This window comes from Cheilinus undulatus, linkage group 6 (genome assembly GCF_018320785.1).
Source record: "Cheilinus undulatus linkage group 6, ASM1832078v1, whole genome shotgun sequence".
Lineage (NCBI taxonomy): Eukaryota > Metazoa > Chordata > Actinopteri > Labriformes > Labridae > Cheilinus > Cheilinus undulatus.
In genome coordinates this window covers 35,967,376-35,985,522 of record NC_054870.1, presented here as the reverse complement: position 1 = coordinate 35,985,522, position 18,147 = coordinate 35,967,376, and the positions used below count along the sequence as shown (strand labels likewise).

The 18,147-nt window shown below is 38.7% G+C and overlaps 1 protein-coding gene across 2 annotated transcripts; it reads left to right on the top strand.

The window, feature by feature from the left end:
- The first annotated feature begins 415 nt into the window (after positions 1-415).
- anxa11a (annexin A11a) lies at positions 416-16,316 on the top strand. Of its 2 annotated transcripts, none has more exons than XM_041789702.1 (15): positions 416-550; positions 2,407-2,676; positions 3,934-4,016; positions 4,807-5,028; positions 5,202-5,289; positions 10,842-10,936; positions 11,247-11,360; positions 11,511-11,601; positions 12,272-12,351; positions 13,551-13,607; positions 13,723-13,816; positions 13,964-14,059; positions 15,192-15,250; positions 15,408-15,530; positions 15,645-16,316. In XM_041789702.1, the coding sequence occupies exons 2-15, from the start codon at positions 2,409-2,411 to the stop codon at positions 15,702-15,704; spliced, it is 1,530 nt and encodes a 509-aa protein (XP_041645636.1). In that variant the 5' UTR covers positions 416-550; positions 2,407-2,408; the 3' UTR covers positions 15,705-16,316. The 2 variants fall into 2 exon arrangements, with proteins under 2 accessions (XP_041645636.1, XP_041645635.1); XM_041789701.1 differs by having other exon boundaries at positions 4,660-5,028.
- The last annotated feature ends 1,831 nt before the right edge of the window (positions 16,317-18,147 follow it).

Here is an 18,147-nt window from a genome sequence, read left to right as displayed (position 1 = left end):
GTGGGCCAACCAAAAATGGATCACGGACCGCATTTGGCCCCCGGGCCATAGTTTGAACATCACCGCTTTTAAACAATAACTTATATTTGTAAAGTCAAACTGTTTTGTATTGCTGTTTTCATACAATTAATTCAGGAAAGAGTTAATATAACTTGTACTTTTAACAATTTTAAACCTACTAAGATTTTTATTAGTTGGTAATTTTGTCAATACATAAGAAACTGAACTGGCTTCAAGCTTTATTTTAGATTTATTAAAGCTTACATGGATAGGAGATAGTTCCTATAAGGTAGCAAACTTGTTAAACTATTGTCATACGTTAATTTGCCCTGTCATGTTTTCCATCATGTCACTGATATTCATCTAGGTTTGTGTCTTGTATTGACTGTTGTCACATGAGGATAGCTGGGCTGTCCGTCATTGACGGGCAGATGGGTGGGTTCCCTAAATGGAAAGTATGAGTCCCACCCACATCAACAGTTGAATACAGTCCGTACTGGGGCTGGATGAAGAAATATTTCTTCCTGAAACGGACAGCGAGCATACAAAAGTAAGTGTTAAGATCTGTAAAAAAAAACTTCTTTAGCTGCCCTCGTGCGAGTTAGCCTACGTTAGCCTACTGCATGCTATGAAAGCTAACGTTTAGGTTGAGTTTCGATAAGTGGCAACTATTTACGTAGTCATTTTGTGTCTCTGCGCTACTTTGTTGTTCTTCTTGACGCTGTCGTTAGCAAGTCAACGTTTCTATCCAAGAATATCAAAGCTAAAGAAAACCCTGAATGTCACAAATGCTCGCAGCGTCTTTCATATTGCACAAATGTCCACTTTTTCGGTTATTTGTAGTAAGCTAGCTAGCTTTAGCTTGCTTACAGATAAACTGGGTTTACTTGACAGGGCTTATCCTGGCGGGTTATGTAAATTGGGCTGGGAGGTAACTCCTGTTTTCTGTGGGAGACTTGTACAGGCCTAGGCAGAGTTGTATTTGTCAGCCTACTGTTAAAACGAAAAATTAGCTCGTGTAATAAGCTCAAGTTTGTATACATTATAGTTAATATAAACTGCAGTTTACTTACTAGCCGTTAGCCACCTCTAACGTCTTGTGTAGGACTGAAGTAGCTGGCAACCTGCCTAAGTTCAAACGGAACACGTCACGTAGCGAGGAAATAGAAGGTGCTGGGATATCGACATTCAGTTAAGGTTTAAAAATCGTCATTATCATTGTATTTGTGACATCTCAGTGGTAGTTATTGCATCACACTTCATTTTGTCTCTGAGGTGATAAGAATCTTTACTAGCACCCCTACTCCCTAAGCAAACATGGCTGTGCATAGGTGCTAACTTTTGCATTTGCGGATTGTGGTTTCTTTAGGTCACAGTTTTCTCACAGTTTGAAGTGTTAAAGCAGTCAGATGTGATAAACAGTTATTTGAAAAGTAGTTAAATGTGATATATTTGAACCTTGAAAATGATTTAGTCATTTTATTTATCCTGACAAAATATATGTCCTGTTGAAGCATCTAATTGATGTACTTAATGTCAGCATCAGTAATACTGTCCTTGTTAGCAGCAGCACTTCCTGCAAGGGCAGTGTGCAAGAGGTTGAAAGTGTTAATTTAACACACATCTGCATGGCTGTGGTCAGCTTATCCTTATCAAGATCTGTATGATGTATCGACCTCTGCCTTCGTTTTTATATGTGCTTACTCAAACACGTCTATCCTCTTTGACTATAAATGCAAAGCAGAGAAGGCTGTCCCATTTAAATCTACTGAAGTCAGTTTTACCATGGAACAAGTAGGCCTATTTTAACACTGGCTTCTAGTGAAAGCTTCTAGGAAAAGGAAAATTCTCTCACCACTCCAGTGCTGAGCTATATATGTGTACAATCCAACAAATGTGGGATGAAGAAGATCCCATTCATTAAAATGCTGACAGTGACCCCAGTATTACTGGATTTGCCTTAAGACTGCCCTGAATAGATTATTAAGTTTGTTCTGGGCAGAGCAAGAGAATCAGCTGAAGAGCCCAGTAGTTTGCTCATATGTGTATATACAAGCTAAGTAGAGAAACTTGCCCATAAGAAGAGAGGTTTAATATCTTATATTACAACTAACTACAGAATAAGACCTTTTCTTTTCATTGGAGATGTGCCGCTCCCTGCAATATGCTGCCCTAAAGGAAATTTTAAAAAGGAGCACTTAGAAAGCCCAGAATGTTATCAAGTCTCTTTTTTGAGATTTCATGTGTTCGGTATGTCTTAAGGTTATTATTAAAGGTGTAGCCAAGTTTTTTGCCTGTGTCCAAATCTAGCTGATAAAGAGGATATTTTCCAAATCGATCAACACATTTCTAATTGCTCTCCATGTTGTGAGCTCCTAGTTATTATTCTGTTTTCTGTTTTCACAGCCATGAGTTATCCAGGATACCCCCCTCAGACAGGTGGCTACCCTCCACAGCCTGGGGCCTACCCTCCACAGCCTGGGGCCTACCCACCTCAGCCTGGAGCTTACCCTCCTCAAGCGGGAAGCTACCCCCCTCAGCAGGGTGGCTATCCACCACAGGCGGCGGGCTATCCGCCACAGGCAGGAGGCTACCCACAACAGGCGGGTGGCTTTCTGCCACAGGCAGGAGGCTACCCACCACAGACTGGGGGCTACCCACAGGCACCACCACCAGGTAAGACATTATTTAAAGAAATGGCAAATGTATAAAACATTGTACAGTCAATATAAGCTCATCTTAGAGTTACTGAGTATAAAGACTGCGTTTGTGAAGCTTTTTTGGACTCTAAAGTTAAGGTTTAACAAAGATTACATGCTGAACTGTCATGATCATTGTCACTCAAAAGTGAATACATATATTTCCATTACGGATGGGCGATATGGACTAAAAAAATTTATCACGATATTTTGCTGTATTTATTGTGATAACAATATAAATCACGATAAAAAAAAATAGCACCATTCAACACAACCTTTCTGACTTGGAAAAATGTATCAAATTGGCTGCTTAACTACACAAGCTACATATAAATATAGATATATAAATATATCTATATTTATATGAATAGATATCTATTAATGTAGGGATATTTTAGTAAAAAAAAAATATGTTGCTTCTACATTTAAGAGATTCAAAGAGAAATTTTGTTGGAAATAGTACAAATAATGTTCCAACTTGGCAGATTATTAAAAATTTAAGTGTCAGCATTAAAAATGGACCCTAAACTAGAAGTATTTACAACACTATTTTACCTCCATATGGCCATTCCAGGATATGGTCTTTTTTTGTCCAGTTTGCGTCTATCTTTAGTGTTTGAATGTAAAATACAGTCTGATATCCTCTTTTAAGTCTGGAGGTTCCTTCAGTGGAGCAGAGCTGCCAGGCTTTACCATGTTTGCTTTTACAGAGATAAAGAAAGTGATGTCTAATCTAATAGAGTTTTTACAGTATTACACAAAAGCAAATTTGATTAAATACTGTCTACTTTCATATACAGTAGAAGAAGAGCAACAAAAGTGTCCCATTGGATGATTTAAACTTACTCCCAGAATGACCTGTTTAAATGAACATACAGTCTTTAGGTCATTTTTGCTAGTGCCTATTTTAGAAAGGGTGACTCAGTAATTTTGTGTTTGTAGGAAATAAGGATCATGGGACTTACGGCAGAGTGGAATTTTTTCCCCTAAAACAAACAAATCTCTGCTGTTGCTAAGAGAAGCAAGTCCCACAGCCCTTCTTCAACATAATGCTCCCTTTCTCTGTACAGCACATTTTCACCTATATGACTACTGGTTGGAATTTGAGAAAAGGAAGCTCTCCTAAGAGGGGTCATTCCTCTCTTAGTCTAGTATTCCCAGATCTTTTGGGCACTGAGTAGAGCATTACGACCTCGTCTCTTCTAAACAGCTTTGTCTTTGTTGTGCACTGCAGGCAGCTGGGGAGGTGGTCCTACTGGTGGATATCCCTCAATTGGTTTAGACGGTTTATCTAACCCTGGATACAATGCTGGCATGGTAAGCTTACCTTGAAAAATCTCATCCCTTTGCACTCTGAAAATCTGTTTTAATTGTGTAATGAAACATCAGATTATTGAGTTGAATATTCCAGTTAAAATGAGTTAAACAGGCATTCATGGATCATTGCATCCTTTCATTTACGGTAAGACTTTTCCAAAGTCCGTATCTAAAAGATCTTCAGTATCGCAATTTTCTTTGTCTGCTTCTCTATGTAACTCTTTGCATGAGAAGATCATTCACATACTTCATTCTTTTCCATGCACACCTCTTGAACCTTTCAATCCTATGCAACTTTTTCATCCCTTTAATTTTCCTGATTCATTGTTTTGTCTATGTTGTATTGTCATTTATGCCATCATGCATTTTAATTTCCATCTGAAAAATAAAAACATGGCCACACTTTTTTTGGATCCAGCTGAGACATAATTCAAACCAGTAGACTCTATAAACATCAGAACATGAACTGAAGTTTCTCTAATGGGGTTAGACAATGTACTTTTTTTTTTTTAAGAAAAGGCACAATATTAACAAATTTCACTGAAAATCCAAAAAGGGTGTGACCAGCTGGTTGTGCTTTACATAAAACACTCCTCAATGATTTGTGCAAAAATTATGAGATTCCAATCTTTCCGAATCACAGGCCAACCAGATACCTGCAGGCATGGGGGGTTATCCCCCAAACCCAACCTTGTACCCTCAAGTCCCTGGGGGGTACCCACCCGCCTCTCAACCTAGTGGGTATGGTGCCCCTTTCCCTAACCAACAGTCATTTGGCCTGTACCCACAGCCAGGAGGGACCATGCCCCCACCACAAGGCCCAGGAATGGGCTACCCTGGTCAGCCAGGCCAGCAAATGCCCGGATACCCCCGTGCACCGTCACCCAACCCACCCATGGCTGGCTATGGAGCAGCACCAGCACCCATGCCAGGGTACCCAAAGGTCCCCTCACCCAATCCATCCATGCCAGCCTATGGAGGAGGAGCTATGCCAATAGCTCCGGCTATCAATGTGAGAAATGCTAAAATGACTTTTTCAGCCCAAATTGCTAAAGAATAATAATTTGTTTTTTATTATGTCTCTTGTTATGGAGTATTAAATACACCAGTTGTATACACCTTAATTATGTAAGGTAAAACAGTTCACTTTTTGCTTTAAGAGGATGTCTTTGTTTTTGTCTTCAGAGAGGTTTCAGGGGAACAATCAAGGACTATCCTGGAGCTGATCCACTCAGAGACGCAGAGGTCCTGAGGAAGGCTATGAAAGGCTTTGGTGAGTGCTTGGACACAGATGGTTATCAGGGTGGGCTTGTTGTGATGTTATTATGATCTGTGTCAAAGCTGTAATGTTGTACATGATGCACTAGAGGCTGGCAGTTTGGCAAGTACTTTTCTTACTATGTACTCATTTGAGTAACACTTTATATTAGTTTAAGATGAATGATTATTATTGTATGTAATACAGTGGGCTAAAATGTTTAATTTAAACATAGGTTTTATTAATTTTTTATCCAAAACAGAACAATGATTAGACAGTTGTAGCATTGCCGGGCGTCCTAAAATGTTCAGTTCACAAGTAGTGTAGGAGTAATATAACAGTGAACATGGTTCCTCCAACCAATCTCATGGCAGTACACAGATCAAGAAGAAATGAACATAGCTTCAGAAATATGTTTCCATAGCTGACTTGTATTCTTTTCTTTTTTTTTCCTATCTTATTTTGACATCATTTGTGGTAATAGCGCTTTCTTTTGTGATCCCTTGGCAAAGTAGGGAAATTATGGAATAAGTGATACTTTTACATGCCTTTTATAGTTTTATTTATAGGTATTTTTTTATTTAACCTTTATTTAACCAGGAAAAACCTTGTTGAGATTAAAAATCTCGTTTTCAAGAGTGTCCTGGCCAAGATAGGCAGCAGCACATATAACAAAGTAACAGAGAAACAAAGAGCCGTCATATAGTGCAGACATAGTACAAGATACGTAGACAAAATGCATTCAAAGATGCAAGACAACAGATTTCAACAGCAAATCGATCCCATATGTGAGTTTATTTGAGACATCTGCTACCAGATTTTTCTGCCTCCAAGTCAGTTAGCTCTCTCTTGAAAGCATCCATTGAAAGCAGACCGTTAAGTTTCAAGTCTTTTTGCAAGTCATTCCAGGCAGAGGGTAACCTTGCAAAGCAGATGGATACGCCAGTTTCCGTGTTTCTCACTGGCGAATCCATCTTGCAAAGCTTCCGTCTGAACCGTTTTGGCCCGGTTAGAAAGTGACAGGACCAATCAGTGACGAGGGGCAGTGCTTTTGGATGCCGTGGAGTAAGCAAGCAGCAACAAGAGGCCAGGGCAGATATGGCAGAAGACATTAGCGTGGATGCTGCTAAAGCATCAGTTTTAACAGAACTTGATGACATTTCTTTGTTTAAAGAAGAGCAGCATTGAGCTGTTTTCTTTTCGAAAACAACAAAAGTCCTGTACTGACATGTCTATAGTTGCCATGGTTTGCGTTATACAGTTCTTTGTGGATTTACTCCTTGCTAGCAGCTACGTCATGTTTTGTTGCTCTGATTGGCCCGTATAGATCGGACTGACAGAACATTCATCCAGTCACCCTCCGAGTTTTTTTTTCAAAGGCTCTGCCCTTTCCCAAACGCTGTGTATGAGTGGTTTTCCAGATGGATGTGTGAAACAAATTCATCTGGCGTGTCAGGTAAGGCAGAGGGAGCAGCAAACTTAAGTGTCTTTTTTTCCCAAACTCTGCCCTGACCTTTGGGACAGACGGCAAGAAAAATCCTGACAAAGTTGACAGTAGTTCATCCTTAAGTTTAGGGAAGCAAAGCATAATTTTATTTTTATTAGCTTAAAAAAGTGAATTATAGATATGCAGATCTGAAAATTTCTGCCCATATTTTAGCAATAAAATTCTGTCCATATCAGCTGCAAACATCATCCATATACACAAATAAGTTAGTAGAGTTTGAGGATGTCAGCTGAAGTCTTTTTCTTTATTCATCATTCTTTATGCTTGAAAATGTGTTTTAAGGACTGAAATTTGTTTATTTGTTCATCCTCAAACTTCAAATTGTGTTTTAAGGACTGAAGTTTTTAGGTCTGAACTATATTTGAATATTGGTTCCAGTATCGTCATCGGCAAAAGTTATTTTGTGAATATCAGCAAAATCCAATATTGTGCATCCCTAATTGAATTCCTTAAATGTATCAGATTTTTCAATATTTTCCAAAATGTCAAAATCTGGAAAAAAGTCTTTTCAAGGTTGTACTTTTCTGTTAGTGTTTGGAAGTTTTGCCTTCTTCTCCATTATTGTACAATAAGCAGTGGTAGCTCTATACATCCAACATTTAAATCTTGAATCAATAACATTTGGCTTAAATTCTGTATCGTATGCCACCCATCTTGGTGGTTTTATTTGACTCCACAGCTCTAATTACCTCCGCCAAGGAAGTTATGTGATTGGGTGGGTTTGTTAGTTTGTTATTTAGTTAGCAACATAACTCAAAAAGTTGTGGACAAATTTTGATGAAATTTTCAGTAAATGTCAGAAATGGCGCAAGGAAGAACTGATTAGATTTTGGGAGTGATCCGTATCACCATCTGGATTAAGGAATTTTTTTAAGGATTCTGTACTATTGGGAGATAGGGCTAATGGCAGAGGTCTGCACTGTTACCACTTTACACCAGGAGATGGCGGACATGAATAACTTAAATCCCAGCAGCATTTTGGGTGTGTTAATATTCAAAGTTTTGGAGTTTGTAGAGTTTGAAAGGCGCACGCCCGGTCGAGGAAACGAGTCGGAGCGTAACAGAGAGAAAGACAGCGAATTGTAGCGAGAATACTCACAATGCTGGGAGGAATACATAAATATTCACTTTTTACCATGACTTCCAGTCGTCCAGTGAGACCATGGATGAGACTATCATTGCGTCTGTTAGCACCAGCAGGCAATGCTTCCACCTGTGCTTTGCCTCACCATGTTTCATCCCACCGGGGAGGGAGCAATCGGCAAATGCCGTGGTGGGGGATACATGGGGTCGGATCCAGGAATTTTTTAAAGGATTCTTCACTATTGGGAGATAGGGCTAATGGCGGAGGTCTGCGCTCTCCAAGTGCTTTTCTAGTTGTTTATGATATGAAACCAGGTATGAAGAGTGAGATAGATTTATGGGTTCAGCTTGAACTGAAAGTTATCATTGTTTGCATTGAGATACCTTTAAATTGACTCTCCATCTCCTTCCAATTTTCAAGAGTACCTGGGTGCAGCCGAGAACCTCCACCCCAACTCGGAAGTTGGAAAATCACCACCATATCTCGTCTTTTAATACCAGAAGTCACTTGAACTGACTATCTTCTTCGTTGTTTCCTCCGTGTGTCGTCACTTTATTAATACAGGCAAGTCTGCCACGTAGGGAAATACAAGTAGACGAAAAATGCGTGAGTTTTCAGACTAACAAGCACAGCGATTACATAAAAATAATTTTAATAAATTTCCAAATTCAAGTATCACTTAGCAGAGGCATAATATGCACCGGGAGCTTGGCTGGCTGGCCAGATGCCGATGTCGCCGCCATGTTGCCAGAGGCAAGTCGGCTACATTTTTCAATACAGTAGACAAGGATTGTGCCAGTTTGTGGAATAAATAGCTCAAACAATGGAATTACATGGATTTGAATTAATTATTTATAATAAATGATCCATATTAAAATAATAACTGATAGTGAAACATAAAAGCAGAATCTGCTTTCTTGTATTTTCTCAGTTAAATGAAAACATGTACTCCATGATTTCAAATAAAATAACTGTATATATAATACAGTTTCATATATGTTTTGGTATTTTTTATTTTCAGTTTATATATATATATATATATACACACACACATACATATATATATATGTGTGTAACATACCAGAATTCACGTTAACCAAATATTCTTTGTCATTGATGGATTTTTTTGAAGGATGTTGAAGAATTTTGAAAGCTGTCTGTCATTTTTACAGACTGGAATAATGAGGATGAACCTGTGCTTCAGGACACGCACACAGACAGATGCATAGACCTTTTCCGTTTTGCACACATGGACTATCAAGGAGGTTATTTAATCTTTTAAAAAATCTTGCAGCCAGTGGGCTCTATCACTGACTTCGACACTGTAGATTAGTGAAAGCACGTCAGTATCTGTGCTGACAGTGCACTGAGAGGCTGCTGGAGTTGTCTTTGTAAGTCCCAGAGGGATACAGGTTGGCATGCAGATTGTTAAGCAGTGAGTACGCTGCACAAACTGAAGACATGATTTCATAAACGGTGGCTCTAATTTTAGATAGAAGAAACATTTTATTATGGTTTATTTTCCGCACATCTGTGAGCGGCCGCTTTAAAGAATCATTGGCAGACAAGGCTGAGTATTTACATAACAATTTATAGGAAATAGTGTTCTCTTTATATACTATTCACCTTATCAGAAAAAGAATGACAGCCTCCTGCAGAGTAAAAATTATAATGAGAGCAGCTGGTGAGCACTGTAGTATTTATGAGATCGTACAGTAAACATTAGATGAAGTCTGGCTTAATTCATAATGTTTAACCTAAATAAAGTTCATTATATTAGTTTTTTAGAACTATTATTTACATAGGAATTAAATGATGATAAATCTAAATAAAGTCTGTTATATTACCATTATTATAGGAGTTAAATGAGATGTTGTCCCATGCACGTTTGCAGACGGAGCCTGTACAACTAGTGGAGGAGTATGTGATTGTCACAAGCTGTCGCTTCTTGTTTCATTATTAAATTCAGCGTACGGTAATGATAAGAAATCCTTTGGAGCAGACACAAATGCACACGGGATATTATGTCTGTGCTTAGTGATACTTGAATTTGGATCATAAATCAATTTATTAAAGTTAATGTTATGTAATCGCTGTGCTTGTTACTCTGAAAACTCACATATTTTTTGTTTATTTGTATTTCCTTTTGTGGTGGACCTGCCTATATTAATATGGCAGTGATGCACGAAGAAAAAAAGACGAGGAAGACGTTCAGTTCAAGTAACTTTCGGTATTAGAAGACAGGATATGGTGGCAATTTTCCGACTTCCAGTAGGGAGAGGAGGTCCTCGGCATCTAGGTCCCTCTCCCAATTTTGCTTCATGTCCACTTTAACACTAGAAAATTGAGCTGCATAGTGATAATCCCTCAGATTGGTGAGACATACCACCTATCTCCTTACTGATGATTAATGTGCTATACTCATTGGCTTTCTAACATTCCAAAAAATCGAGTAATTTGCTTATGCCTTTGGTGGAATTGTTTGTTTAAGGATTTAACTGTCGTTGACATAAACAGATATGATTGTCTACTAAATATAGACAGCTTTATAACTTCAATTCTTGTGCTAACATGAAGTAGAAATATAGACCAATTGTTAAGATTTTCTTTAATTTTCTTGTTTACAGTTTCACAGCTTTCCCTTACAGATCAATGAAACTGAACTGTTTAGTTTATTAACAGTATTTTTCTTTCATTATCTTTCTCTTTCTTTTAATTGGAAGTAATTTATTAAAAGTAGTTTTGAGTCATTGAAAAATTAGTCCACGTTGTCTTTTTATTTACAAGTATTGTTCTTTTTTTGTCTTTTATGAGCACAAAAACTCCATAATAATATAGTGCATACATTTATTTATCTGTTTGTCGACCATAGAATAAAACTTAAACAGATGCATAGATTTTAAATGATTTTTTATTTAGAATTTAAGTTAAGGCTGTGGCCTCTGCCTGATCAACATTTCGGTCTTGTCTGTTTAGGAACTGATGAGCAAGCCATCATCGACTTACTGGGGAGTCGCTCCAATAAGCAGCGTGTGCCTTTGCTCCGATCCTACAAAACAGCCTATGGAAAGGTAACAATTCCTCTCTTCTTATTGTTTATATGATGTTTATCCGACACCCTCTGACACGTTTATACAAAGATTATATTTCAAAAGTCATTTCCAGATATAGAATCATACATTTCTTCATTTACATAACCCAGTAGTGTGTATAATGATGACAAGCAGACAACAGGTGGTAGCGCTGCCAGTAAAATGGAGCAGGGATTGGATGTCCTCAGGCTCAGAGCTCATTATAGCTATACCACAGAGCTGCGGTACGCATTTCACAGCAGCAGCTAATGATGGTTTCGAGTTATTCCAAGCATGTTTCCATTTTCAGGATCTGATTAAGGACCTGCATTCAGAGCTCTCTGGAGACTTCAGGAAGCTTGTCATGGCCACATTGAAGAGCCCAGCTGAGTTTGATGCCTATGAGCTCAACAGTGCCATAAAGGTAGCCACTTATACTTCCTATTAAAACTTTATAATGATTCACTGAAATTTCAGGTTGGAATAGGATTTGCATACTGGAAATAAACAGGCAGAATTTTGGCTGCTGCAACACCACAGGATGAGATTTTCATTTTTTCTGACTTCCTAACAGGGAGCCGGAACTGATGAAGCCTGTCTGATAGAGATCCTGTCTTCCCGCTCAAATGCTGAAATCAAGGAGATAAACCGTATTTACAAACAAGGTGAGATACTTCAAGGCTGTTCATGCACTGCTTTCTGCTACTGCTTGGTTCTCCTTTATCAGAAAGTATCCAACACCGTGAAAGACGTCTATTCCAACAGTAGATTAGCTCAGTGCAGCTCTGCACCAGTATCCCGATAGAGTTTGTTAATTCGGATGTTAAAAGTATCTATATTAGCACGTAAAAAGGTATGTTTGCTGTGCAGACAGGTGTTTCCGTGTTGTTATGGAAACTTACTGTTATGCTTACATAGTGATCTAAAGCAGTGGTTCTCAGCTGACAGGTTTGGGAGTAGAAAGTGGGTCATGGAGCTCTTAACAGTGGGTCATGAACATGTGCCCAGAATAAAAGAATTGTAGCAAAAGTCTTTGATGTATGGACGTCATTTCAGACATACAGTGCATTCAGAAAGTATTCTGACCCCCTTCACAGTGTTTTGCACTGAGGAGAGGCTAATGTCTAGCCACTCTGCTACAATATAAGCCCAGAGAAGTTTTCAGAAATTTGGGTCATGATTTCTCATGAAGGAGATGCTGATGAGTCCAAAGGCTAGACTAGTTGAGAATCGCTGATCTAAAGTATATGTTTCAGCAGTCTCAAGTTAATGTAGTTTAGAATGCCTCTATTTTTGTTTCATCTATTTAATTTAATTCCTTTTCTACCATTTCAGAATACAAGAAGACATTGGAGGATGCCATCACTGGAGATACCTCAGGCCATTTCCGCAGGCTCCTGGTCTCTCTTGCCCAGGTACAGAAATGATACAGATGAATTCCGTCTAGTCTACCAGGAATCACTTTGAGACTGAATTAAGCGGGCCACACACTACACAATAATAGGCTCAATACCTGGCAGGGTGTGATGTATTTAAGGTGAAAAACTAGGCCGCTTTGCAACTTCCACCCAACAATAATGTGCTAAGCCAAAACAGAATTTAAGTCCTATACTGCATTCATTCATAAGTTTTTGTTTGTTTGTTTGTTTGGATTGTTGTTTGTGTTTATTCTTTATCATAGTGGCATCCAAACTTGCTAAAATGATGTTTAAAAAATGGGGTAAGAGCACATGTGGACGTCATTGCTGTGTGCTGCAATGCACATCTTCAGCTTAATTAAACTCGTCACTGACAGTCAGCTTGGGTAACTCATGCAAACTGTGAGTAAACCGCAACGAATCTGCCGCCATACACCATTCTCTTCTGCATTCAATCTCCTTACTGGAAGTTTGGGGGCCACCTAATGCCAAATGCGGAAGCGATGTGTGCATAGATCCCAGTGTGCCGATTGTCAGGCTGAATCCCTCCTTCTGCCGAAAGTCAGCAAAGGCCAGATTATTGGATGTCTAAGATTATTTTGCCAGATTATCCTGTTGTGTGTGGTGTGTTATGAGTGACCTTTTCCCTCTCTAATGTGATTGGAGGCACTCCGTCTCAAGATAGTAAATATTAAACATGTTCAGGTGTATGGTGAGCACTGAGGACAGCTGAGCAGACATGAGCGATGAGCGGAGGCATAAAGTTAGATGGAAATCAGAAATGAAGGAAAAACTGATTGATTTGTAGCAACAAAATAAGTGTTTAACCAAAAAATACTGCAGACAAACTGGCAAGGGAGGGAACTGGACTGAAATTGCAAAAGCAATGGACTTTGCATGTAGTTAGCAGCTAACTACAGTAGCTTCTTCACTCTAGTCACATTTCAACAACAGTATTTAGCATTCTGAGAGCTGAGACAAGGCAGAGACTCAGGTAGTCAGAGAACAGAATCTGTTGGTTTGTAGTGCTGACTTGGTCCTCTTGTTCTACACCACACATTATTACAACAAAACAGTAAAATCAGTGATTGTTTGTCACCATGTGTGAAAAAATCGGTCAAGTTTTTAAAAACCTTTGTGCAGCAGACTTTAGGCATATGCTTCTTACGTTTTGTATGCTGCTCCTTACTTTGCAGGGTAATCGTGACGAAAGAGAAAATGTTGATGTCTCTCTGGCCAAACAAGATGCTCAGGTAAAATCTGCTTAATTCTTTTTGACCTGCTTTGTTGTCCTATATAAATCGACATTTACTTGACCTATTAACTGAAAGACATGTTTATTTGTGCTCGTTGCTGTGCTCTCCACAGGCCTTGTATGCTGCTGGAGAGAACAAGCTGGGAACAGACGAGTCCAAATTCAATGCAATTTTGTGTGCCAGGAGCAAATCCCATCTCAGAGCAGGTAACCTGAATAAGAAATGTTCACAGTTATTATTTAAATTAAAGGTTTGAAATTTCAAACCCATCAATAGAGAACAAGGCAAATGTGTACAAGAAGAGTTTATTTCTTTGTTAGATTTATGAATAATTTGTGTGTATGTGTGTGCAGTGTTTCTTGAGTACCAGCGCATGTGTGGCAGAGATATCGAGAAGAGCATCAGCAGGGAGATGTCTGGAGACCTTGAGAGTGGCATGTTGGCAGTCGGTAAGAATGCACACACAGCTATTTAAAAGCCGCACCCATTTATTGTTCCTGGCAGAATCTTTAATTAATTTGTCTGCAGTACAAGTTTGACACCACATATAATCATTAGTTTTCATGCTCATAACATGACACAGCACATCTCTCTGAGCTTTAAAAGTAAATGTGATGCTGAAATAAGTGGAGCTGCTTAATGCATTATCTCTGTTTTTTCTTCTTTGGCAAACTTTTCTCAGGGTTATGGTACAGTAACCTACTTTTAGATATATTCTTTTATCCATTTATTTTTCAAAGCAAATCGTGTTTTCACTGTGAGGTGGTGTGCACTGCAGTGTTGGATGTTTGCCATTTTTTTGATCCTGTGTTTTATTTCAGTCTTCCTGGTACTGCTTTTGCTTATGATTTCACGTTAATATAGTTTCAAATCACAACTTTATTTAAAGCTGCATCCATCAGTATTTAACTGCATAAAACAAACCATTATATTGATGTATTTGTATCATGTATTTTAGACTTTCATGATAGAAGTCTAATCCTGACATCTTGCAGATGCAAAAGGAAGCTTTTGCCCATCAAGATTATGTTCTCTGCCCCTGATTAAGAGATATCAGGGATGATGGACCCCATGAAGACCAGTTGCTACCTTGTAGCAACTAATGGGGATCCTTTTAACAAATAAAAAAAAAAATCAAATATTAACTGTCTTTATAGTCTTGGTTTTGGTCTCCACCAATACTTGGGTAAAACATTTGGTTCTGTTTGGTGCTATACAGGTATTATGCAGTCAGTATGCTACCTGTACAGTAGGCCGCCTCTTCTTGCAGTGCAGTCATTGTTATGATAAAATAGATCCGTACAGGTTCGCATAAGGGCTGCAAGCAGGAATTGTAGTTAATAGCCACCCTCCTTCAGAGTCTATATAGTTATTCAGTGTATATAAATATTGATCAATGCAGCTTTAAATGTGCCTGTAATATGTGTTTGATGTGTGCAGAGTTTGACTTTTAGAGTTAATTTTCTACACAGCACATTAAGGGTTTTTGTCTTCATCATCCTCTCTTTGGAGGGCCAGAGCTTAGTCATTGTCTTAGTTGGAAATATTATCAGTTGATTTGTATTTTGTGCCCTTTTTCAGTGAAGTGCATTAAAAACACACCTGCCTACTTTGCTGAGAGACTTTACAAGGCCATGAGGGTGAGACGTTCATTCTTGCATTATTCAAATGTGTCTTGACTAGTACTTTTCTGGTCATTGCTAAAAAAATAAAAAAAAATAAAAATTAAATGATACTAAAGTTCTGTCACCCTTGTTGTGTGTTTGTATTTGTGTACGTGTGTGCACATGTATTTAGGGAGCTGGAACCAAAGACAGAACCCTGATCCGTATCATGGTCACCCGTTCTGAGGTTGACCTGCTGGACATCCGCCAGGAATATATCAAAAACTATGGCAAGTCGCTGTACACAGCCATCTCTGTAAGTGTCTTCATCACAAATTGGTTATTGATTATTCAAAAGAAACAAGTATATGCGATCTTGTGGGATGAATGTCTGAATAATTTGTTTCTCCATTTTTTTATTCATCAACAGGGAGACACATCCGGAGACTACAAGAAGCTCCTATTGAAGTTCTGCGGGGGCAGTGACTGAAAAGGGAACAGTGTCTACCACACTATAGAACGTTCTATATATATCCACTTCTTGCTTATCTATGTGCACTATACACAATGCAAACTGCAAAGATGCATGCCATGCAAGTTCTATCAATGCAAAGTTTACCTTGTTTTAAAGACCTCACTATTGCTACATATTTCCTTTCTACATGCACTAAAAGTTTATATTTTCACTTGTTATATCTTGGCTGGATATTTGAGTTGAATATACGTGGCTAAGCCATACAATCAATGTGCAACAGATGGCATTTGATTTTTGAGAGCTATATTTTTTATGATATTTTAGCCGTGCCAATATAAACAGATATCTAATGATATCTGGCACTTTTACAAGCCAATCTCTATGTATAGCATAGCTGAATCTAAATTGATACATGGTAGCTACATACCAAAGTTGTCTGTTAATGTTTGCAGCGTTCTAAATTTTTATTTTGTCTACCCGACTCATTTTTGTTGGTCATAGTTGCTCTGTAAGTGCTACAGATACTTTATTTTGTATACCTTTCATTGAAGCCTATAAAAGCACATTTCATCATTTGTTGCTGGTTTTATCTTTACAAGTCTTGTAAAAATAAATGTTGAGAATGTACACTGGAAATTGAGGTTCATTTTGTGCAACACACAAAAAACCTGTGTTCATCCGGATAAAACCACGTTTCACAATAACATTGGGTGTGATATATTAAAGGTTGGGTATTCAGGCTCAACTGCTATAAGTTTCCAATAAGTGATGTCTTTAGTTCACTGCTAGCTACTGACTGAAGTGTTTTTGCTAAGGCGTCAGAAAATGATTAGCTTAAAGTAAAAACAGTGATTAGCCAGAGTTGTCCCAAAACTTTTGACTCCTGTTCAAAAGGAAAAATGCCAGCTAATTTGTGGAGACATTTTGGAAAAAAATTGAAGGAAACACATTTTTTAAGAAGGAGTGGTTACATTCGATGAAACTTGGATCCTCCAGTACCATCCTGAGACAAAGCGGCAGTCAACGCATTGGAAAACACCATCATCACCAAGGATGAAGAAAGCATGACAAAGCAAGTCCAAAGTTACGGCCATGTTGATTTGGTGTCATTTTGGAGGAGTGGGTTCCAGAAGGGTCAAATCTGTGCTAAAAGGATCACATTTTGAGTCTTATCAGAAGTTGCGAAAGGAACGACAGAGGTTCTGAGACAGCTGTCCGAAACAGACCTACTGCACTGCTTTGATCAGTGGAAGGTCTGAACGCAGCGGTGTGTTGATGTGGGAGTACCCTCCCCTCCAAAAGAATTGGAACAGTGAGGCCAATTCCTTTCTTTTTGCTGTAGACTGAGAACATTTGGTTTTACATCAAAAGATGAATATGAGACAGGAGACCAACATTTCCAGGCATTTACATCTGGATCTGGTACACAACTTAGGAGATGGCACCTTTGGTTTGAACCCATCCATTTTTCATGTGACCAAAAGTAGTGGAACATGTGACTGACAGGTGTGTCCTGTTACATTGATTATTCAAACAAACAGTGCTGAATGCCTACACTCAGTTTCAGATTTGGATTTTGCCTGTGCAGACTGCATTTATAGTTAGGGATGTAACCGACATGAAAACGAGAGAGATGAAAACGCTCTCTATGGGTGAAAAACAAGCGATTGTGAAGCTGAGAGAAGATGTATCAATATTAAAGACAGCCATTGCACAAACATTGGGCATACCCAGTAAATCCATTTGGAAAGTCCTGAAGAAGAAAGAAACCACTAGTGTACTCAGTAACAGATGACAAACAAGTAGACAATGAAAACAGCAGCACTTGATGACAGAAATATTGTGAGAGCTGTAAAGAAAGACCCTAAAACAACTGTAAGTGGCATCAGCAACAACTTCCAGAGGACAGGAGTGAAGGTATCACAATCAACTGTTGGCAGAAGACTTCATGAACAAATGTACAGAGACTACATCAGAAGATGCAAACCACTCATTAACAAGAAGAACAGGATGGCCAGGCTGGAATTTGCCAAAAAGTACAAAGACCACCCACAAAAATTCTGGGACAAAAGTTATATGGACTGATGAGACAAAGATGAACCTCTACCAAAGTTATGGAAAAGCCTGGAGAAAGTTTGGAGAAAGAAAGATCTGCTCATGAACCCAAGCATACAATCTAGGGCTGTCAAAATTGACGCGTTTATGCGGATTAATCCATCATCATGATTAATCTGATTAAAAATTTTAATGCAATTAACCCATCTACAGCGCAGAATGACTCAAAATCCCTGAAACGTCTCTGGCAACGCATTTCGGGCGCTTTGTCCAAGTAGTGTTACCGTCGAGCATGCCGCCATGCATGCACAAATGGGCCGTTGATCCAGTAGTAACAGCACATTGGCCCTCTTGATGGGGAAATTGAGCACAAAAAAAAACAAAAAAAAAAACAAGACGGAAC